General features: G+C 31.8%; 1 protein-coding gene across 8 annotated transcripts in view; it reads right to left on the bottom strand.

The window, feature by feature from the left end:
* Window positions 1–23,137, bottom strand: part of LOC139491214 (non-POU domain-containing octamer-binding protein-like) — a 33,713-nt gene extending 10,576 nt beyond the window's left edge. Inside the window, exons 1-9 of one of the 8 annotated variants that reach the window (XM_071278687.1) lie at window positions 22,757–23,135; window positions 19,981–20,255; window positions 19,195–19,496; window positions 18,410–18,702; window positions 17,186–17,270; window positions 16,542–16,656; window positions 15,477–15,572; window positions 13,342–13,452; window positions 3,536–4,556 (exon numbers count right to left, since the gene is read on the bottom strand). In XM_071278687.1, the coding sequence (XP_071134788.1) occupies window positions 4,335–4,556; window positions 13,342–13,452; window positions 15,477–15,572; window positions 16,542–16,656; window positions 17,186–17,270; window positions 18,410–18,702; window positions 19,195–19,496; window positions 19,981–20,255; window positions 22,757–22,991 (1,734 nt within the window). In that variant the 5' untranslated portion in view covers window positions 22,992–23,135 and the 3' untranslated portion in view covers window positions 3,536–4,334. Of the gene's footprint in view, window positions 1–3,535; window positions 4,557–13,341; window positions 13,453–15,476; window positions 15,573–16,541; window positions 16,669–17,185; window positions 17,271–18,409; window positions 18,703–19,194; window positions 19,497–19,980; window positions 20,256–22,756 lie in introns of those variants that run through there. The other 7 variants (XM_071278685.1, XR_011656490.1, XR_011656489.1 and 4 more) reach the window with 7 other exon arrangements.
* Window positions 23,138–24,030: the final 893 nt, after the last annotated feature.

The raw sequence follows: 24,030 nt of genomic DNA, 5'->3' as shown, positions 1-24,030 counted from the left end.
TCCAAATGTTTATGTTTTCACTTACGATTATTTTGACACAGAATTTAATATCAGCTCATGAAAAAATTCTCATTATCAATAACAGCGGACACATCCTTCATTAATATCCAGGTCTCTTTGTGAATTTTGTTTTATAAGAATTTATATATATAATTTGAGTAAAATTTTTTTACTAAATCAAATTGCTCATTCTGGATAATTTCCTTCAGTAGTTCAAAAATACAATGAAATCAAAGTTTCCAAATCTAAACAGTGAACACAGTAAATTTTATCACCTTTTTGGGTTGTATTTTAATTCTTGCTACCAGTACCAAACAGGTAAATCATAATGTTTTAATAAAATCCATAAATTTTTGGACCATGTTAGTCTGATGGCAACAACCAACATTATAATTCTTTAATATACTACTTCTTGAACAGATCAATTAAAAGGAGATGGTTATCATGTTGCCCAATAGCAGTTTTGTCACAAAAAATAAGCGAAAAAATTGAGAGTGCTGATTACCGAAGAGTTATCAGAGCTCGGTGAATATTTTCTAGTAATAAGTATGATTTCAGAGTGATTCTAAGGATTCATCAATTTTCATTATTGACGTAGGATTCCATGTTAAATTGTGCATTGTTGTGGGTCAAGTTGAACCCAAAATTTAAATTATCAAAATTACAGAATTTCTATAAAACCACAAATTTTTACAAATCCCCAAAATTGGTACCTACTAACATTGATGTATTCCCAGTATTGTCTGGAAAAAATAAGTAAAGCTGATCTCAGTGAGGAGAATAACAATATTATCACTAGAATAAGACACAGTTATCTTGATATTAATTATCTAGAGCTTAAATCAAGGAATAAATTTCCATCTCATTAGTTTTTACCATAAATTAAATTTGGGTACCAATATTCCATGTGAAAACCCTATTACCTTGAAGTATGGATCTTAAAATCTTTTGGGATCTTCCTCTCATTATATGTGACCATACATGCACTTTTGGTTTCAATCCAATGTAAGGTTATAGATTCATACATCAGAAATCCTATCCTGTGCTGATTTCAGTCTGTTTTTGGTAACAATGATTTTTGGCTTCAGAACTAAGAAGTGATTACAACAAGCTTGTAGTGATCTTCCTTTCTTAAAATATTACCATTTTTCAACAATTTCACTATTGAACAAAAAACATTGACATAATAGCATCTAGAAGCCAATTTCTTGCACATATCCAAATTTATTGTTAGTCACTTTAACATTGATCATACAAGTGACCTCAAATCCAAAACATTACATCCTCTCATAATGTATGTGACCATATATCAAAGCAAGCATCTTGAAAATTCTTTCCTGCACACAGTTTAATTTATTTTTTAGCAAATATGCTCTTAACCAAAAAGATTGTGACAACAAAATAAATAAAAATCTTCCTCTCCTATGTTTGGTTGCAATTAGACATAGAGTCTGCCTCAGCATCCATAACAAAACAAATAACCATTTCATAGACTTCATTCATAGGGAACTCAAAAGTTAACGATTGGGTAAATTTCATTGAAGTTTTTTCTATTTTGTTAAATTAGTCAATATGACTACTAATCTGAAGTCTTGTAGGTTTTGAGAAATTCAACTCAAGAGTGAAAGCTTGGAACAAAGCCAAACCAAAAGAACACCATAGTTATTAAATATTTCCTCCTGAATATGCATGTAATATTTTGATCAAATGTTAAGCATCATTAGCCATACAACTCAGATCGTAGTCTCAAAACAGAAACCCAATATGTCTATTTATTTCTATTACAGCATGTCTGAGTAGGTGCAAAGAACTGCAATATTAAATCTGCACACATTTTTTCTGTGACAATAAAATCCATACTATCTTTGTTTTTTTATGCATAGAAAGATTTATAAATGTAAATGATAGCAATTGATCAAGGAACCGGTTACACAAGAATGACTGGTCTGTAAAACAAGAATGACAAATTTTGTAATTTCTTTGCAAAAGCCATACTAATCATGCAGTTCACGTCTTATCTTAATATTTGGTTTGTCGACGCCTGCGCTCTATGTTTCCTGGTCCAAAATTTGTTTGAAATCCAGCAGATTTTGTCAAATTTCAGCAAAATCTCCTATCTTGACTTTTTTGTTAGAATTAAACTTTCTCCAAAATAGTTCTAGTAAACTTTCTCCCAGGTCTTTAAGTCAACTTAAAACGTTTTTTGTCTTGTAACATTGAACTTAATAATTGGGGCCAAATATGGCTGTTATCAAACTTACTCCTGTTACAAGATGTTTTAGCAGTTTTACTTTCATTTGGTTGCTGTCTCTTTGACCTACACCCCATATATCCTTTTATTAATATCTATATTTTCAATATCTAAATAAACTCCATGTTCCAGCAAAAAAGAAAACTGTAGTTTAATGCACTATTAAACTACCCATTTAAAATGTATTTATAAATGTTAGAATCAACACATGTATTTGTTTTGACTGTTATATTGCAACTAAGTTCTATTCAGAACTTGTGTATTTCCAGAGCTTAAATCTTTTCACCAGAGAAGTTATATGGAATAATACAAAATGTACCAAAATCTGTAAACTCCACTTGTGACAATGAAAATTTATTCACTTCACAAATTTGGAGTGAAAATCTAATTCAAACAACCATTACTTAGAAAGGAAAAAAACATTCATTTCCCTACACTTAACTTCCAGTGATAATCTTCATATGATTAACAAAACTTTCCAACTACTTTAGACAATCCATTATGACATAACTGCAGAAAAATTAAGACATTCATTAAATTGTGGTTTATATAGAAAGAGATGTCTTTCAAAATATTTAACATTTAGTTGAGGCATACCTGTATTCCGATTTTAATCTAGAACAAAGCATATGCAGCAATTTTCAACTCTGAACATTGTCCCCTTCCATGCAAACAAGATTCATACCAACCATTGTAAATCATCAACTTCACTTTATTAACTGTTAATATTCAGATATATGATTGTGATTGTGATGACATAACTGAAATTTTTATTATAATGAATAAGATTTCCATAACTTCTATATAACACAAGCTTTATTTCTCCCATTAGAGATGAATAAAATTGAGAATGGAAATGGGGAATGTGCCAAAGAGACAACAACCTGATCATAGAGCAGACAACAGCAGAAGGTCACCAACAGGTCTTCAATGCAACAAGAAATTCTCGCACCCGGAGGTGTCCTTCAGCTGGCCCCTAAACAAATATATATACTAGTTCAGTGATAATGAACACCATAATAAACTGTCTATCCAATTTGATATTCCAACTTGGAACATGCAGTTACCCATATAAAGTATTCTATGTAACATTGATGTTTGACTTCTCAACTTATTTCATACTTGAATATATATGAAATATATACATGTATGTCTATCACATAAACTTGAAATTACTGAAAGTTACGCAACACATACAGTAATCAAGGAAATATTTTAACACAGAATCAGCAGTGTCTGTCATAAGTCAGTTTTAATTCACTATAGAGAAATGACAAGAATCCATTTAAATTATTTTTTTGTTGGTTTAATGACATTTTTTACATGACATGAATAAAATTTACAGGTATGGTCAACAAAAATTAAAATACAATACACATAAAAAAAACTTTTTCAATCACTCTCTTTCTCACTCATTCTCTCTCTCTCTCAAGGACTGTTTGTTTTTCAAGGATTTGATTATCATAATGAATAAATGAAGACAGTCCTCCTCACTAAAGACTATGGAAGTAACTTACGCCAAGCAAATATATTTCAAATTGGTACTATTGCGCTTCTATCAATGTCAACCTCACTGTTATAACACGTTTATTAACCTGTGATTAAAACATTTTTCTTTTTTACTGAAACTTTGTTTAACGCACAATTAATTGATAACGATATTGATACTTGAAATTTGATTTTAACACATTTACAAACACACAAATTACGAACAGCATAATGCCAAATGCTTGAAATGATTTACCATGTTCCAAAGTTACAATGTAGAAGACAACACTCACATATTAAAAAAGATTCCAGCGTCAACTATTGTTACCCAGACAGTTATCAAATAAAATGATGTATATGTACAAATGATAAAAGAAATTTCATCTTGAATGCCCCCAATGAATTGGTTATGATGTCATCTCATTTGGATGAAAATGTTCATTACATGTTTTATGAAAATTACCTATGGCAAGGCAAGTCTCTCGTGATTAATTAAAAAATACAAAAATAAGTCTTGGTTTTGTGTAGCATTATCATCAAAATGATCAGATATGAATTTCCTAATATAATTGTTTTTTATAGAGCACTAAAAAAATCAGTATCTACGCATTCTTTTCATCTCTCCAAAGTCTTCTTGTGTGGCGCCTTCTCTCCTTCTGTCCATACCACCCATCCCACCCCTTCCCATTCCAGGTCGACCCCCATAACCACCTCCCATACCCCCTTGACCCTGCATTCCACCTCCCATTCCCATGCCTCGGTCAAAACCACCTCCATTTCCACCAAAACCTCCTCTGCCTCCTTGAAATCTTGACTGCTGATTACGAGAACACCAATTCATACATAAATATTTCAGTTACGATTACGAAATATTTAAAATTTAAGGGTTCAAAGTAACAAGATACAAGTGTTTATATTCCATTTTAAGAGTTCATATTTAGATCACATTTCAAATATAGTCCATTGGGTTAGAGTTGTATATTTCATCACAAGACATCATTTGGTACATCCAGCAAAGCCATAGGGGAAAAAAGAGAAAGGAAAATATATGTTAGCTATGTTTCTACAGATGCTTACCAATCAAAAGTAAACACAAACTGGGTACCTGTTGTGCTAAGTGTTCTTTGTTATCCCTACCTGCTCACATCATACTACAATACACCATATACTTGCTCAAGAATTGTCAAACCTTAGATATTCTATTCCATATCAATATTATTATTTTATATAACAAATTAAGTTTCTGTATTATTTCAATAAATACATTTAACAGTGAGCTGCTTTGTGGAAACTGTGCCATTAAGCTGCTTTTTTTTTAAAACATCTGTTATTCAATTAATACGTCACAAGCTTTATCATGATAAACAATTCAAGAGTCGTCCAAACTTCTCTACATTAAATAATTTGTTTTCAGTTTTCAGTTCAAATAGCTTCAGTTTATTGCAAGTCTTCATACACTTTAGTCAGCTTTCTAGTTTACTAAAGGTTTGAACAGTTTCCATTGTACATCAACCATATTTTATAAACTTTTCATCTTTTCTTTCAAAATATGCAATGAAAATATATACCATCTGACATGACATATTTGTCAATTTTTCAATATATTTTAAACTAAGTAAAATTCTGTTTACGTAATACTCCAAATGGACCAACTTTCAAAAAAAGAAATCACTGCATCCATTTTTTTATGGGTTGATGGATGTATGAACTGGTTTTTATAGGAAAGTAGTGTCATAATCAGTGTCAGGGGTAAATGATGTTGATATTGTTTTTCAATTTTTAATCAAATAAATTTAAACATTTCAACAAAGTCTTTTCTTCCTATTCAGAGTGAAATTATAAAGCAGGTGAAAATTCCAGTTATTTTAACCACAATTCACCACTTGTAGCAATCTCAGCCAATTACCATAATTATAAATTCATTTTCTTCAAGCTTTGACAGTTTTTATCTTTTAAAGGGGCACTAGCTACGAGATATATAAAAAAACTAAAGTAAGATTTTGTTTTGTTCAATAAATAATGAAAGTGAAATTGTGAAATAATAATTCGCTTTTAGCAGCCAAAATGGTTCAATTTTGTCAAATTAAGCGAAGAAACATTGATAATTACTCATTCACTTGCAAGTGAATTAGTCGACCTCATTAAATCCGTATTCATGTGAACTTCAATTTAACCCCTTGCTAGAGATTGACAACGCATACATTGTACGTGTACTGGTTATTTAAAGAAAAAGAATGTCAACAATGAAAGTGAAACTACCGTAAATCATTTGAATACTGATTCGTTCCATATAAAAATCATTCTTATACGGTTAAAACAATGAGAAACATATATTTTTAATCTATAAAATAAACTCAAACAGACCTAAAAAAAATCCAATTGCACGTGTTGGTTTAATCTATTCATATCTTCAATCATGTTTACATCGCTTATATGGTCATCTGAGGTCAAATCGATAGTTGATTAGATGGCGTCTGGACTATAATACACACGAAACGAACCTACATTTTATCTACCCCATGCTCTGTAAACTGTTTATTTTAGATGTTTGGTAGTTTGGATAAATGTTTTACACTATTATAAATTAAATATGAAAATTTGAGTCGAATCGGTGACCACGAATTTGACAGCTAGTGCCTCTTTAAAGAAATAGTAGCTATCTTATTCAGATTTCAGATGACTTTTTCAATTTACTTTTTCAAAACTCACAAGAATGAAAAGATTTTTTTTTTAAATATTAGCAATTTAAATTTCATATAGCAAAATTGGATTCAACTGTAAAAGTTTTATCATTCAACTTCATTTTGATTTAGTTCTTATTTGAAGTCAAAAGGTTCATTTGACTTTCCATTTCAAAAGAATTATGCATTGCAAAAAAAATAATGCCAACCATATTTATCCATACATCAAATATACAAGTTAGATAAAAAACAACTAAACTTTTTGAACACCATTCAAAATATAAAACCAAAGACCATATGATAAAGACCGCATTTGACCAATATTCAATATCAAATATATGTACATAGAACCTTTGATCTTTTCAATTCAACCTGAACTGTCAAGAGAAGACATCTGGAAATTATATGATACATTTATTACTTCTTAGTAAGAAGTAAGAGAATATAAACCATTGAGAAGACATTGTAAAAACATCCATCAGAAAACTCTCCATCTTTTTATATCTTTTTAAAATTTGTTACAGTTTTATTGTTTTATATGAATTTTGCTTCATATTACACTGCTGAAAATTGATTATAAGTATACCAGTATGTGTGCAGAAAATTCACAGCACAGAAATAAGCAAGTAAGAATTTCAGCAAAGTCATAACCTTTTTTTTTTTTAAATAAAACCCATACTCAACGGAAGATTCCTTAAGGAATTGTTCATCTTATTCGACAATTAGCAGAAATGGACCATTCCAGATCCAAATAATTATTGAAGTATTTGTATACCATTTTTAGGTAAAAATGAACTACCAAAAATGTTTCAAACATCTTTTTCTATTCAACAGGCCATATGTGTACACAGAAAGATTCCCGACAACATGTCTATTTCATAAAATTAATGGTTTAGTCCTGGGCTATTTCTTCAGCAAGTATTATGGCATATAGATATTTTCAAATAAGTGTGAGCATTTCGAAGTATTTGTTTTCTATCAAGTACATGTATATGGTGTTCAACGATCATCTTTAAAACGTTCAAACTGAACACACTAAAGCACAACAGAATACCCATTCATCATTTTCTTTAAATCTGCTTCTCTATAATTAGAAATGATCTGAAAAATAGCTTGTATCAGAAAAGATTACACAAGTATAATCAATAACATAACCACAACACTAATACAGTATTCAATTTTAAAATGTCCCTTGCATCACAGAGGCTGGAAATACATTTTGTAAATTAAATATACATATATTGGTTCAATTAAATTTTCACTCCAATACCATCAGCCTCTGTTATAAGTGCTCTTGTACTTCCACAAGTTTTATTTATAATGTTTTAGTTTTATATTACATCTTTTAACTTTTAATTATTTTTAATTCAAATATTTTATACATTTTTAATTTCATATCAGCGAAAAAACCACACCTGATAACCAGAAATATACATATACATATATCAAATATTTTCTGTACCTGTTCTGTTCCTCTTGTAAGGATTGGTTTTTATTTAAATTTGCAGGTATGTTTGATTACAAGTATTGTGTGACAGTTGGTCTAATTGACCAAAAAATCTTGCAAGGTGTGTACAGGCTTTGTCAACATTTGCCATCTGATTGAACTTTACAACCAGTGCTTGAGATACCATGACATTCAGACAATTACTTTTACTCCAAATAATGTTGGTTCTCGGTCCTTAAAAATACTTTAACTAAAATTGATTGTAAATAATGAACAATTCCATATACTTATGCTCAATTTAAAACAGATTTTGTTCTGAAACAAAGCTTGCTTGCAATTGCCAATTTAAGTCTTGTTATTAAATGCGCCAGTGAAGACTTGGATTTTTTTTAACTTTCTTGTTAATGCTGCATGTACTTCCTTTAAGAATTATTAATTGATGTATGTTTTGATTAAATTTTGTCCAGGATTTATTGTCTAAATGACCTATACCCTTTCATGTAACCTCACTTTATTCATACAAATTACATAAATGCAGAATATGGTTTGCGGAGTAATTAATCTTAATACATCTGGAATTAAATTCATAAAATAAATTGCGGTATCATTTAGGATGACATTTAACTGTTTCAGTGTACTGTAGTGATTTCCAATTCATTGTATCAAATATTCAGATGACCCCTTTTTTAGAACCATAAATTTTGGTAAAAATGAAACAAGAAGCCAAAATATTTGTGAATGCTTAAAAACCAATGACCAATACATCAGATTTAATTTTTAGATTGCATAATTACAAGGTTTTATGCAAACCGTTTATAATACAAATTAAAAGAATATTCACAATCCTTTTGCATCATATATATATCGTGGAAGATGACCATCATAACTTGTATTTTGATTAGTTTTAATGTTAAACATGCAACCATTTTATCATATGCTTCAATATATATGTTATGTTAATGAATGAAATGATGTATGAATTTGTTGTAACAGGGCTAAGTTCTCATCATTTAAGACATATATAAATATCACATATTATCTCAATTTTATTGCATGGATACTATATTATTTCAATAATTGCATTGCACAAGTACATTGTCCAACATTACAGGATATACATGATTTTTTTTAGATTTTTATATTTGCAAGTTATTCATTCATACGGCTTCCGTCAATTTTTACGTGGAAAATATTTGTTAGTGTGTGTAAGATGGATTTATCTAATCAATAAATAAGCAAACTTAATGCCATTTTTTTTTTGGTTTAGCCAATTCTAGAGAATAAATTGCCAAAAAAATTTCAAAAAACAATCCAGTAAAAAACAAAACATTATAAAAGATTTGAGCTAATTTTTCAACATAGGCCATTAAGCTTCAACAAACGACTCATCTTAATCTCCACCATATTCAAGTTGAACATAGATTACATAAATGAAGAAGTTATTTTAACGACTGAACATTATCAATATTCCCTCCGCAAATATCACCCTGCTCAGATTCTCATCATATATCATATCAGTCTTCATGAAAAACTATTATAGCCAAATGCACAACACATTCTACTTTTAATTTTGTATTATTTCTATTTGCCTGTAGTAGAAATGCTGTTTATATCTCTACACCTCTATCCTGTTCGGCTCAGATTTGATTGACCCAATTTTAATACATGTAATTTGCAAAAATTTAAGCTTTACCATACTTTTTAGCTCATTTTTGGTGAATATCTGTGGAAAGTCTTCACACATTCTATATGCTAACTTTTTATTGCCAAACTCTGTACATTTCAGGTGCATTGATGGCAAACCATACATTAAACTTTATACAACTTTAGAGCATACTGATTTGCGGTCCAATTGACCAGATTACCAGTTTAATTCATACATTTATTAGACGTTCAACAATAATTTGTCAAACAAAAATTATTTAAAAATTAAACGAGTTTTATTGTTATTATCTTCATATTATTTTAGTATGATTTCAGTTTTACCAGCTCATTTCTCCTTTCTACATTTCAATATCCAAGGTATTTGATTATCATATACAAAGTTTTCTAGATAATCTTTTCCTAAGTCTTTAAAAAATAAGGAATTTTATTTCAGAATGTCACCCGTGAAGACAAATATTCAAACCCATCTTGACAATTAATCATATTTAGCAATTTCATTTCAAACAATATGCAGGAGATAATTCTGTATTTTTTCACAATACACTGAACAGGCCAATTCCTCTGACTGTTCTCATTTACAATGCGAGAGTAATTGTGGAACTAATGTACCATATATTAGTTTCCAATAAAACAAACATCATAACATGCTGCTTTTTAGTATCATTTAACTTCATCTGTTATCATTTCTCCTGATTATTTTCTATCCCGAATTTACTTTCTCCACAAAATACACATTATTACGGAACTTACAGTCAGAAAGCATTTTATCAAAACATGCGTCCATTGTTTATAAGTCTTTTATATGTGAAGCACCCGAGTACGAACAGGCATCCTTCTGCTGAACAGTAAGAGATTCAATACCTAGAATTTTCTTGACAATTTAAAAGTGGTTTTGAAGATACACACTTCAACAATTATTTTGTTATCAACTGTGTACAACTTTGGTGAACTATGAGCATATTGCGAAGTTAAGCAGGATTACAGGCTACAAGACTTCAGTTCACTGCTGAAGAATTCTCTCAAATATAAACTAGAGGGTCCAAGGACCCTGTGTCGCTCACCTGATATTTTTATTTACAATTGTTGCATGATAAATGCAACTGTTGTACTGTCGTTTAGTTTCAGAGATATAATACTAAAAAGTGAAACCTATGTTTAATTTCAGCCATGTGGGCAGGCAGGGTCATCATACACAGTGGTCCCTGGATATCCTAGTGGTGATTTAAACCAAGTTTGTTTAAATTCAACACTTGTTTCAGGGGAGAATTTTTGTAAAATTTATCTAACAAGAAATGCAAAGTAATGAGAAAGTTGTGAAGTAGTTTTGTTGTTGCGCAACCCCCCCCCCCCCCCCCCCCCCACTTTGCCAAAAAAAACAAAAAGGTAATAAAAAATTATCATATAAGGGCAATCTATCCTATTAATGATTTCTGCAAAATTCAGTTGATTGTGCAAGGGTTGTATAACCAGCTGAGGTCGTTAAAAACTCTCTTTCTTTTGTTGTTGCAGATAGATCTTGACCTGATAAGCAATTTTACCACATGTCAGATTTGCTCTAAATGCTTTGGTTTTTGAGTGATAAGCCAAAAACTGCATTTTACCCCTATGTTCTATTTTTAGCCATGGCGGCCATCTTGATTGGTTGGCCGGGTCACCAGACACAATTTTTAAACTAGATACCCCAATGATGATTGTGGCCAAGTTTGGTTTAATTTGGTCCAGTAGTTTCAGAGGAGAAGATTTTTGTAAAAGATAACTAAGATTTACGAAAAATGGTTAAAAATTGACTATAAAGGGCAATAACTCCTAAAGGGGTCAACAGACCATTTTGGTCATGTTGACTTATTTGTAGATCTTACTTAGCTGAACATTTTTGCTGTTTACAGTTTATCTCTATCTATAATAATATTCAAGATAATAATCAAAAACAGCAAAATTTCCTTAAAATTACCAATTCAGGGGCAGCAACCTATCAACGAGTTGTCCGATTCATCTCAAAATTTCAGGGCAGATAGATCTTGACCTGATAAACAATTTTACTACACATCAGATTTGCTCTAAATGCTTCGGTTTTTGAGTGATAAGCCAAAAACTGCATTTTACCCCTATGTTCTATTTTTAGCAATGGCGGCCATCTTGGTTGGTTGGCCGGATCACCGGACACAATTTTTAAACTAGATACCCCAATGATGATTGTGGCCAAGTTTGGTTTAATTTGGTCCAGTAGTTTCAGAGGAGAAGATTTTTGTAAAAGATAATTAAGATTTACGAAAAATGGTTAAAAATTGACTATAAAGGGCAATAACTTCTAAAGGGGTCAACAGTCCATTTTGGTCATGTTGACTTATTTGTAGATCTTACTTTGTTGAACATTTTTGTTGTTCACAGTTTATCTCTATCTATAATAATATTCAAGATAATAACCAAAAACAGCAAAATTTTCTCAAAATTACCAATTCAGGGGCAGCAACCTATCAACGGGTTGTCCGATTCATCTGAAAATTTCAGGGCAGATAGATCTTGACCTGATAAACAATTTTACCCCATGTCAGATTTGCTCTAAATGCTTTGGTTTTTGAGTTATAAGCCAAAAACTGCATTTTACCCCTATGTTCTATTTTTAGCCATGGCGGCCATCTTGGTTGGTTGGGCGGGTCACCGGACACAATTTTTAAACTAGATACCCCAATGATGATTGTGGCCAAGTTTGGTTTAATTTGGTCCAGTAGTTTCAGAGGAGAAGATTTTTGTAAAAGTTAACGACGGACGACGACGACGACGACGACGGACGACGGACGACGGACGCCGGACGCCAAGTGATGAGAAAAGCTCACTTGGCCCTTCGGGCCAGGTGAGCTAAAAAAAAAGTAAAACCAAGATTATTCTTCTCTAGTATTCATTTTCTCAACAATAAATCAATGTAATTTTCCGCCTTTTAAAATCAAAGCATTGATTCCTGAATTTCTGCAAGTTGGCTAAACTATGTCGTTACTATGCGCAAGAACACATACACAAGAATGCAGGTGTTTTTCATAAAGATTTTTACAAGAACTGGTAAAACTGAACCATACACTTTTAATGTTTTATTATTTGTTTTATTTATCAATCATCCACACCTTATTTTAGAGCACTTGATGCAAGGGACATACATATTACAATTGTCAGCTACACACAAAGAAGTGAAAAACAAGAGTGTTTAATTCCAATATTCACATCAGTCAATTTGTATTCACCAGAATCTTATATTTGAAGCAGATAGTTTATAGGTGTTGACAGAACCTACCTTGGCCTTTTCTTCTTTCTTCTTATTTTCATTAAACTAGGAATTCTTTTCTTGACAATATGTCATGTTATCTGGCATCTCTGCATAATGGATTGGTAATCCAATCCGTTCGCCAATTTTGAAAAGAATTCCTTATTTGATGTTGGTGTTTGTCAAAAGTGTGAAATGTGAGAAAAAGGTGAAATTTTGTAATGTACAAAATTTCATATTTTTGCAAGAAAAATTGTAAAAAGAAACAAGGAATGTAGTTATATTACATTCATTATTTCTCAATTGCCTTTTTTTAGAGTCAGAATATATCTTTTGCAATAAATCTTTGTTTTCAGTGATCAGCAAAGTTGCTTACTTTTCTTGAAGAATTTCAATTTTTTAATTTCTTTAAATTTTAGACACGATTATAAAATGTAAGCGGACAATATTTCAACTTATCATCATCGTTTTTCTAGCAAAGATATATTCAAGACATTGAAATCTGTTTTGTATGTAAATGTTTCCTTGGGTTATGCAAATGTGCAGAATACATTACCATTTGTGCTCTCTCTGCCCCTTCATCTACAGCCACATGTCCTGTCTCTTCCATGTCACCTTGTCCTGCCCCGTAACGAGCACCCATGCCACCAGCTTCACCACCAGGAATCTAAGCAACACAAGATAGAAGTCAAAATCATATTACACATTGCAAGTATTCAAGGCAATAGTCTTAATAGACAATGTGAAACTTGTTTTTTCCATACATGTATCTGATAAACTTGATTATGAAATGATGCCCATGAAATTATTATATATGAGCAGAACTGACATCACATCATTCAAGTTTCTCAGTCAGTAGAAATACTCAACTTCGTTACTTCATATATTAACTTCTCTAATTTTAACTTATATCTTGAATAAGAAATGATGAAGTGTCTATCACATAATACTTCTTAGCAAAACAGTGCTCAACTCATAGTTCACCTTGGTTAACTTTGTACATATTACCAATTTTATAAATACGCTTCCATTGAGCACTGAGGCACATGAACAACTATGACCTTTTTTTCCCATTGCATGTTTCTTTTTTCTTTTGCATTTAACATTGACCATCTTTTAAACACACATATAATGATATGCTCAAGCCAGCATAGTGATTTCGGATTCAATTTATTTGTGTACATAGTGTATCAGAAACTGAATTACAAATGAACACTTACTGCTGATAAACTATTATTTGTGGGTTGCCAATTTTTGTAATTATAGGGGGTAGGTGATCTTGGAATTTAAATATTCAACTACATATTTCTATAAATTTTATAAAATACAATGTGTTCTCCATCGTCGAAAAATGCTAAATATGAAATATATTGTTTGTCTTTTTTGTTTCAAAAAGAAATCAAAAAATATTTTACTAGCTTTTTTAAAGTTTTGACAGACTTAATAGATCTAAATAAAATAGCACAACTTTCAAAATCTTTCAACAACAGCTTACACTATCATGGCCACATAATGTTTGTTTGTGCTGTTAAGATTCCTTGAAAACATGAAAATTCACATGCACATAAGAAAAAGAACATACTTTAATAGAAAATAATTTGAAAAAGTTGTATGCTATTAAACTTAACAAATAATTGTGAATTGAATAACAATAAACAAGTTTACTAAAAGAAATAGTACAATTGTTTAGCACTGTCTGTTTAAGAATAGAATCCTTTATGAAACCCTTAGTTGAGGGACTTCGATATCTTACTTTGATTCTTTGATACTTTTACCTTTTGGTTAAAGTTGAAAGTAGTTTTCAACACAAAATGATTTTCACATGCAAAACACAAGCACATTACACTATGCAAAAAAGTGATTCATTTGATGATCTTGTTGATCCATTTACAATATATAATTTCTAAGAATCTTTCAAGTTAAGAGAGTACACTGTCAGGAGCTATTTATTCAAGGTTGTTGTTTATTGCTGTTAATTGTTGCTTTTCATATTTGTTTATCATTTAATGTTTTGTGGAGTTTTTTCTTGTTTTGGGCCGTTGTACACAGATAAGGGGAGGGTTGGCGCCAACAAACTAGTTTAACCTCGCCACATAATGTATGAGCCTGTCTAAGTTAGCAGTCTGTAATTAAGTGGTTGTTGTTTGTTGCTGTACTGAATTTCGTTCATTACTTTGTACATAAAATAGGCCCTTAGTTTTCTGGTTTGAATTGTTTAGCATGTCATTTCAGGGCCTTTTATGAGTGACTATGCGATATGGATGTTATGGCCATACAGTGACCTGTAGTTGTTAATTTCTGTGTCATTGTTCTCTTGTAGTGGTTGTCTCATTGGCAATCATGCCACAACAAAGTTCCGTGTATGATGTTTTTATCTAAAACCTTCTGCTGAAATGCATAAAAAATTATGCAAATGTAATCATGATCAATTATGAACTAATTATTTTCAAGTTCTATTTCCATACATGTGTGTGTGCCCATTGGAATTTTATCTATCTGTGCTATAAGAATCATTTTAAATGTACAAAGGATTCAAATTTGTCTGTGCACTGTAGAAATCCATAATTGTGTATGCACTGTTTTTGAATTAATAGTTTTATTCGCACTGTAGTTTTGGAACTGAAAAATGGTTCATGAATCACTTCTTTTGCATAGTTTTAAGCACAAGCAATGACAACATAAAAGCCTTACATTTTCTTCTTGGTTCATTCCTCCCATTCCCATGGGTGGTACTGGAGGGGGAGGGATTGGTGGGGGACCACCAGCACCTCTGCCTCTTCCATCTCTCTGTAAGAAGACATTAACCAAAATCTTTTCCATCCCAATTTAAAAAGTGTGGAAATGCAAAGTTAGCACAAGAAAATAAATCATAGAAGTAAGTAACTATCATTCTGAAAATTTATCAAAATCAATAAAAAAAAATATTTTGACTTTGGCTATTTAAGTTATCCAAGTTCTTTAAAATCTAAACAAACACTTCAGCTCAGTTGCACTGTTTTTTCACCTGTCTGTAACAACACCCATCACAAAGGTAAACATTTATTGAGTTCCCTATGTCTACCCTATCTTTGGAAGGGACATGCTCATCCTTTGTTCAATCAAAATACTTGCTTTAGAAGAAAGTGAATCATAGACACCAGGCTTATAATTTTAAAGCCGGACGTGTGGGTCATCTATAAAAGACCCCTCAGCGATGCTCAAATTAAATAGGATATTGAAGGAGTATTGAGGTCCCAATATTCTATCACATATAAAATCAGATAAGCATTTAATAACAGTATTAAATATTTCTATAAAATATAAGATTGTGACTGGTGGACAAAAGTGGTTTACCCCATTGGTCGTGGACATGTGGAAAAACAGAATCTGAATGAGCTGTAGTGTAAACCAGGGGAATAAAACCGTAAGTAATGAATGCATACAAAATTTATATCCTTTGATAAGATGACAAATGATATTTAAACTTCAAACATAGAAGCTGATCATTTCAAATACCAGAAGTGACACATTAAATTTATTGACTGGACATGCATGCAAACACTTTCAAATGACAATGTCTAAACACTTCCACTTATCATGGGAGTTGAAATGAAATGTACAAAGCAACCTTGGTGACTACTGATATCATTTAGCAAGATTAATTTTCAGGGTTTTAATTCATCAACCATTACAGACAGTATAAAAAGATTTTATAAAATATACATTGTATGCACAGATCATGTAAAAAAATGTTAACCTGTGTTATCAAAACTATACCTGTTCCATTTGATTCCTGGGGCCTCCTGGGCCTCTCATACCCATATCTCCTCTCATCAACATCTCACGTCGTCGCTCTTCTTCCTCACGTATCATTCTGTTTTCTTCGTCTCTTCTAAGAGAAACACTATACAGTAATAATATTGTATTTAGTATTAATATTAAATGCCAGAACCTTTTGTAGAGTACTAAGTCCACCTTATTTTAATACTGTTGATAAAGTATGAAGCTTGTAGGTTTTTAAATCTTTTTATAACATGTAGAGCCTTAAAACATTTTTGGAAGTGTTGAACATATTGCAGCAATGAAAGAATTTCGACATTACAATAATTCCCTAGCAAGGGAATTCATTTGATTGTTGTTTGTGTTTCTTACTATAACTAATGAAGATGTTTTTAATGCGCCATTAAAATTGATTATCATTTTTCATAGATCTACCAATCTTTACTAGGAAAAATTTGCCATGATACAATCCCTTAGTGATGACGTCAAACTTAAGGAAAATATGTCAACCTGTTGGTATTAAAATCTTTGTTTTGAGAGTTAAATGATAGTTGTAAACAAAAAGTTTGAAATAATCAGTGTTTTCAACTCTTATATTATCAAGATAATAACGTTAGCAATAAAGACACTTTTTAACAAACCTTGAATCAAATTCTTGTCGTCTCCTCATCTGTTCATTTCTCATTTCTTCTATCCTTCTCAATTCTTCCTGTTGTCTCATTAAGTCTAAAATATACAATATATTTCAATTTCATACATACATACAATTCCTTGTTTACTACCTTAATCATGTTTATCCCCATTCACTATTTTCTTTCATAAAATCTCACTATGAACTAAACCATTATTCTAATGCAATTTGGATGTAACAATTTTTTTCATTGGCTAAAAGTTGCCGTCAAATCCACAGTTGACCAGGCGTAACTAAGGAGGGACCCGCCATTTTGAATTGATAAATCAACAAATGTTCGATTACTACTATATAATCGAAAATAAAACAACAGCTACCGCGAATTCGCCGTTTTAATGTAATTTTATCCGAATTTGAAGCGTACAGGTAAAATAATAACCTCCAGTTTGTAAGTTTTCATTTGTATGACGTCACGTTTAGCCATGACGTCTTTGTGCCAAAATCATCCATGAAGTTTTGCGGATTTTTTTTTATTTGACAAATTTAGACATTTTTTCAAGTTTTATCGCATTTTTTCTTTTTGTAATGCATTAGAATCGGAATAACAGTACTGTAGTTGAAGAGTTGCCACCGTCAATTTTGATTTGACGGTCGCAAATCTCCGTTTTACTGTCTCCGCTACGCGTTGCCAGTAAAAATGCATTTGCGACTGTCAAATCTACAATTGACGGTGGCAACTCTTCAACTACAGTACTGTTATTCCTTAAATGCACATGTGCAAGTGTAAGAATCAGACTAATAAGTACTGAGTTTTTCTTGTCAACAAAGCTACATTTTTGAATAGAGTAATGAATGTACATTTTAGCCATGAATTAACTATGTATTTGAAGTTAAATCATATAATGATTCTTTACAAAATATGTAATTTGTTTGTATGAAAATGATTCTTTACAAAATATGTAATTTGTTTGTATGAAAATGATTCTTTACAAAATATGTAATTTGTTTGTATGAAAATGATTTTTTTTAAACTGTCTCTTTTAATCTTTAGATGGATAAAGTTTTTTATTCTCAAGAGAAAATTTAAAGCCAATCCAATGTAAATATCCAAAACATGTTTTTGTGTCTTAAATTGTACCTGAGATTGGTATCTCAAGCAATGTCCTTACAATACTGATCAGAAGTCAGTACTTACTATAGATTAGAACATATTATTTTCAACAATTTGACAAACCTGCTCGGATTTGTTCAGCTTGGTACTCATACATAGCACCCTCCATTTCAGATTCCAGTTTTACTCTCATCTCATCCATTTCTTTCTTTACCCTTTCCACGTTTTGTTTCTCCATCTCATCAACCTCTCTGTATTTCATGGCAAATCTGTATTCAAATGACCCAATTGGAGCAAATCTTGGTTCTTTCTCTCGATCCATTCTCATAGAATCGTGTCTAGGCAGGTACCTCTCTGAAACACCATCTTCTTCATCCCTTACATCTACAGGTTCTACCATAATAGGTCTTGGGTATCTAAAAAACAAACAAAACATTGTTGACTCATATTTGTTCCTTTTTTATATAAATATTTCATTATCTTTTGTGTTTAACTTGTACTTTTCCAATGTGTTGGTTGTACTTTTTAATATATTCCATATTCTTAAATTCTAGTGGTTCTTATCAGTGGCATGAAAAAGGTTCAAGACTTTTATCAGTTACTGCCTCCAAATAAATGTTTGAAAACATGATGATTGCTGTTGATAACACCCTGACATGCAACATCTTACTAATCTATGGTATTTTAAAAGTGAATCACACACAATTACCACAGCTGAGTGATGTTTACAAAGACCGTCATGTGTGCACTGTAATAAGGCATAACATTAAAACAGGTATACAATAATCATCGAAAATAGAAGTCTATGCTGAAAAGGTTACAAATACTTTTTACAGAACTCAAATACCTCTTTTCTAATTAATAAATCGTTTTAATTAAACATTTAATTTCATAAAATTCAATCTTACGCTGTCAACAAGAGAACACCATCTGTACATCTCTTCAATGCAGCCTGTGCTCCAGGTTTACGAGCAAACTCTACCAGACCTTCTCCTATTGATCTACCTCTCTCGTCAGCTATCACGATGGCTCTTTCTATTTCACCAAACTGGGAAAATGATTGTTCCAAAAGTTCATTAGTAACTGATATGGAGAGATTTTTCACTTTAATTGCAGCTCCATGATTAGCGAAGCGTACTCGGAGATGACGACCTTTTCTTTCTTGCCCATCCAAGGCTGATTTAGCTGCCTCAGCATTGTGTCTGAAATCCTAAAATAAAAAATAATTTGTTTTAAACTTACTTAATTTTGATGTTACTATAATGAAAAGTAAGTTATTACAAATTGTTTTGTATAATACAAGTTGCATGTGCTTCAATCTTTTGAATTTTCAGAATTAAAACTTGATCTGTAAATTCTTATGATGTGACTACATAAAAAATATCTATTCAGAAGATTGAACTTTGAAGCTTTAGAAAACTTCTTCAAGGAACAGACTGCAAACCTGTCTTTGGCAGTATGGAACTGGTATTAATAAAACATTCCGCAAATTATTCAAGAAGTCTACTACCAGTTACATTTGAGTGCAATAATAAAATATTAAGCAAATAACAGTTTATAAATAATTTATTTCAGTGGTGCAGAAATTCGTAACTAAATTTGGAACAAACGGAGAAATTTCAAACAGTTCTTTAGTGGATATTGCTACAGTAATAGAAACTAATTTGTCATAAAATTTCATTGATTGTTCTTACCAATCTAATAAAGCCAAATCCTTTAGCTCCATTGACAAAACATTCATTGATTTCACCGTAGGGTTTGAACAGATCTTTGAACTCTTCTTCTGTTGTATCTGGAGTTATGTTACCAACAAATAGTCTGCATCTACCAGTAAATTTTTTCTGTTCTTTGGGGCCTTCATTGACTGGAAGGAAGACTTGGTCATAGTTACTGCTATGACCACCATGGCCACCACCACCACCACCTCCATGACCCCCAAATTGCTGTTGACCCTGATGCTGACCACCTCCTGAAAAATATAATGAAGTAAACATGAATAATTTTATATCAAAATTCATTTAGAAACTCAGTGATTTTGCTAGCGCTCATCACTTTCGTAATTTACAAAACGATTTTCGCATTGACGAAAGTATTTCAAACCAATTTCGTCACTTAAATTTGAAACTAAAAATATTTTCGCAGTAAAATACTATAAATTAACATGTCTATGTTTTTGACAAGTTTATGACCCCAAGGTAATTAACATATATATGCCAGTGTTTTCCCTAGACTATTCATGCATTGCGGTACCGCTACGCATCGAATTTCGGCCGCCATGCTTTTATCATACCCGCTATACATCCCGCTACGTGTGAAATTTTTATTATCTTATAATATGAATTGACAATTGACAAAACTCTACAGGTGTTTAAAACTCACTGGACTGATAATTGATCATAATTAGATGCAACGCTCCGATTTTACAACCACATTGATTAGAAAGAACAACATTCAAGACTTCGATTGCATAATAGAAATCAGGAGTTCAAATTGTTTTAATGATAAATATTACAGCCTGATACAGCTTCCAAATATCCTTCCGTGAAAAAATAAAAAGGAAACCTTTTGCAGTATAAATTTATATCAAACGCAGTTGATTAGTTGTAACAGAGATTACACATCATTGGGCCACATTTAAAAGAATGTGTTTCCCCTCCCCCGGGTCTACCCTATGTAAACAGACAAGGAAGGCAGGTTCTTTTTTTTTTTTTTTTTTTTTTTTAACTGGATGTGATTGTCATAGCATGGTTACATGAATGGTTTGACTTGTCCAGTCCAGGCAACGTATCAGTTGTTTGTGCTCAATTTGAGTGTATTTATTTCGATTATCAATCCTTCTGCTTTCAAGCACTTTCCAAAAATGGAAACAAATTATGGAAAACAAATTAGGAAAAAAATAATTTCGATTTTTTTGTGGAAAATAATTTTTTGACCCGGGGGCTTATTTTTGACCCAGGTGGGGGGAGGGGAAACAAACATATTTTTAATTTTGGCCTTGGGTTGAAACACGATGCAACTTTGACCTCCGTAGCAGAGTTCCAATTTTTTTTTAGGTCACTGACAGGAACATATATATTAGATATACTGTTCCCAGGTCACTGAATATTCACAATTCAGATCGTTTTTGTTTTGATGTCAAAATTTTTTTATTTTTGAAACTGATCTTTCAAACTAGTTTTAATCCAGAAGAAAGTAAAAACATTACTTGACTGTACCTTAAGTTGAATATCTGTATCCAAATTAAATTAATTAAAGCTGTAATCCATGATCACAAATTGAATGCTTTGTTTACAATTGTTGAAAGCCATGTGCTTTTTGGCGGGAAAATTCGGGAAACCCCTTATTAACAGGAAACAGTTACATTTCATTGTTATTTATAGACAATAGGTATTTCATTTTTGGAAATCATTTTGATTAACTGCTAAGATTTATTCATGAAAAATTATTAACTTCTTGGGGGTGAAACTGATGATACTTTTTTATTAAAATAATTTACATCTATAGTCGCTGTCAGCTGAAATTCGTAGCTGTTATCGGTAATAGTAACCTAAACTATCAATCGCGTTCACTCGAGATATAGTTTTTCACATTCCATTCATAAATCGCAAAAAGAAAAACCACAATGTACATTGTATTTTACATGGGTGCTGAAATGACTACTAAGGTGCAGATTTAACCAGGTGCGATTTGATTATACTGGGTGCCGAATTTACTGAAAAAAATAGGCATATTCCACATACAATACACCTTATTCAGTTATTGCTATTTGTCTGCCATTACTGGATATCACACAGGTGCCTGTAAAATGTTGACTTCATATAACAAAATATCTGACGCCACAATGGAAAATTGATTATTGTACGAGTCAAAAATTCAAGCAGCCGGGTCAGCCGGACGATAAGGCTAATACCAATAAGGTGTATGTACATTGTATTTTTTTACATGGGTGCTGAAATGACTACTTAGGTGCCGATTTATCCAGGTGTGATTTGATTATACTGGGTGCCAATTTTACTGAAAAAATAGGCATATTCCACATACAATGTAACATTGTATTTTACATGGGTGCTGAAATGACTACTTAGGTACCGATTTAACCAGGTGCGATTTGATTATACTGGGTGCCGATTTGACTATATTGGGTGCCAATTTAACCGATGCAATTTGACTTTACAGGGTGCTGATTTAACCAGGTGCTGAATTTGACTTAGTCTATACCAGGTGCAGATATGACAAAAATTCGCTGTAAATGACCGTTTGTCATCTGATGGTAAAGGACATTCCTATAGTATAAATTTAATAATTATATACCAGAGGGTATAATTGAAAAGATATTGTTCTGATTTATACAAGTATGAATATGTGGAATAAAATTGTAGTACCTGAAAGTTAACAACAAAGACCAAGTTCTAGCAAATTATAACAGGAAGCCCCCCCCCCCCCCCCTTTTTGTATTTTTGTTTCATTTACCCTTTCCACCTTGTCCTCTGTTTTGACCACCCATTTGTCCTCCGCCACCCCTGCCTCCTCGACCACCTCTGCCGCCGCGTCCTCTTCCTCCATGACCTCTTTGATTGTGATTTTGGCCACCATGATGTGGCGAAGGTGCTTCTTTTTTTACGTTATCTTTTATCTGGTCTTTAGAAGCACTGCCTTCTTTATTATTAGGCTGATTGTTAGTTTTGTTAGGTGTAGTATTCTGCATTTTCAAGTCTTTGTACAGAGAAGTAGTCGATTCTAGGATTATTTCTTTTTTCTTTGTCTTTTTCCCTAGAGAAGTTAGCGTGCTTGAGCTCCCTGATTTCAAAATGGCGTTAGCTTGGGGTATTATGTTAATTGACCACGTGACTTGAATATAAATTAGTTTCGAAAATGCCGGATTATAAGAACCAAAACGAAATTAAGTCAGTAGCAGTACTGATATAAGAGCAAATTAATTATATATTGTCAGTTTATTGTCTTAATTTTGATTTGTATGCCATAACCATTTTATGAAAATGTGTTTGTGCTAATAAATATTGTCTTTTGTCTATATAAGAGACATCCACTAGCTACGATTTTAAAAAAAATCTAAAACAGGATTGTTTTTATCAATCATGATTAATAAAAGTGAAACACTGAAATAATAATTCGCTTTAAGCAGCCAGTATGGTTCTAAATATGATAAGCTTGAAACATTAATGATGATTTGAAGGAATTCTAGTCAAATCGGCACTGCCTGGTCAAATCGTCACCTGGCCAAATCGGCACCTGGTATAGTCAAATCGGCCGATTTAACCAGGTGCCGATTTGACTTTTTCTTTGGGTGCCGATTTGACTTGTAACCGATTTGAATTATGAAAATAAAATTATAATTTTCGATAGTTATAAATAAAGATCTTGTTTCTATGAAAACAAGTCCTTTTACAACGTCAATGATTGTCTAATTTGATACATTCGATCCTTAGCATTAATCAAAATTTGTATAGTTATAACCTCAATGGAAAAAAATACTTAACAAAAATCATAAATTGCTAGGGTAGTAATGCCCTGTACAGTCTCAAATAATTATAGTAAGCGTCATTTGGTAGAAAAATTAACGTGGAACTCATACCATTGTTTACATGTACATTGGAACTCATACTATTGTTTACATGTACATTGGAACTCATACTATTGTTTACGATTTACATTGGAACTCATACTATTGTTAAAATGTACTTTGGAACTCATACTATTGTTTACATGAACATTGGAACTCATAC

The sequence above is a fragment of the Mytilus edulis genome, chromosome 10 (genome assembly GCF_963676685.1).
Source record: "Mytilus edulis chromosome 10, xbMytEdul2.2, whole genome shotgun sequence".
Classification (NCBI taxonomy): domain Eukaryota; kingdom Metazoa; phylum Mollusca; class Bivalvia; order Mytilida; family Mytilidae; genus Mytilus; species Mytilus edulis.
This window is presented reverse-complemented; position numbering and strand designations above follow the sequence as displayed.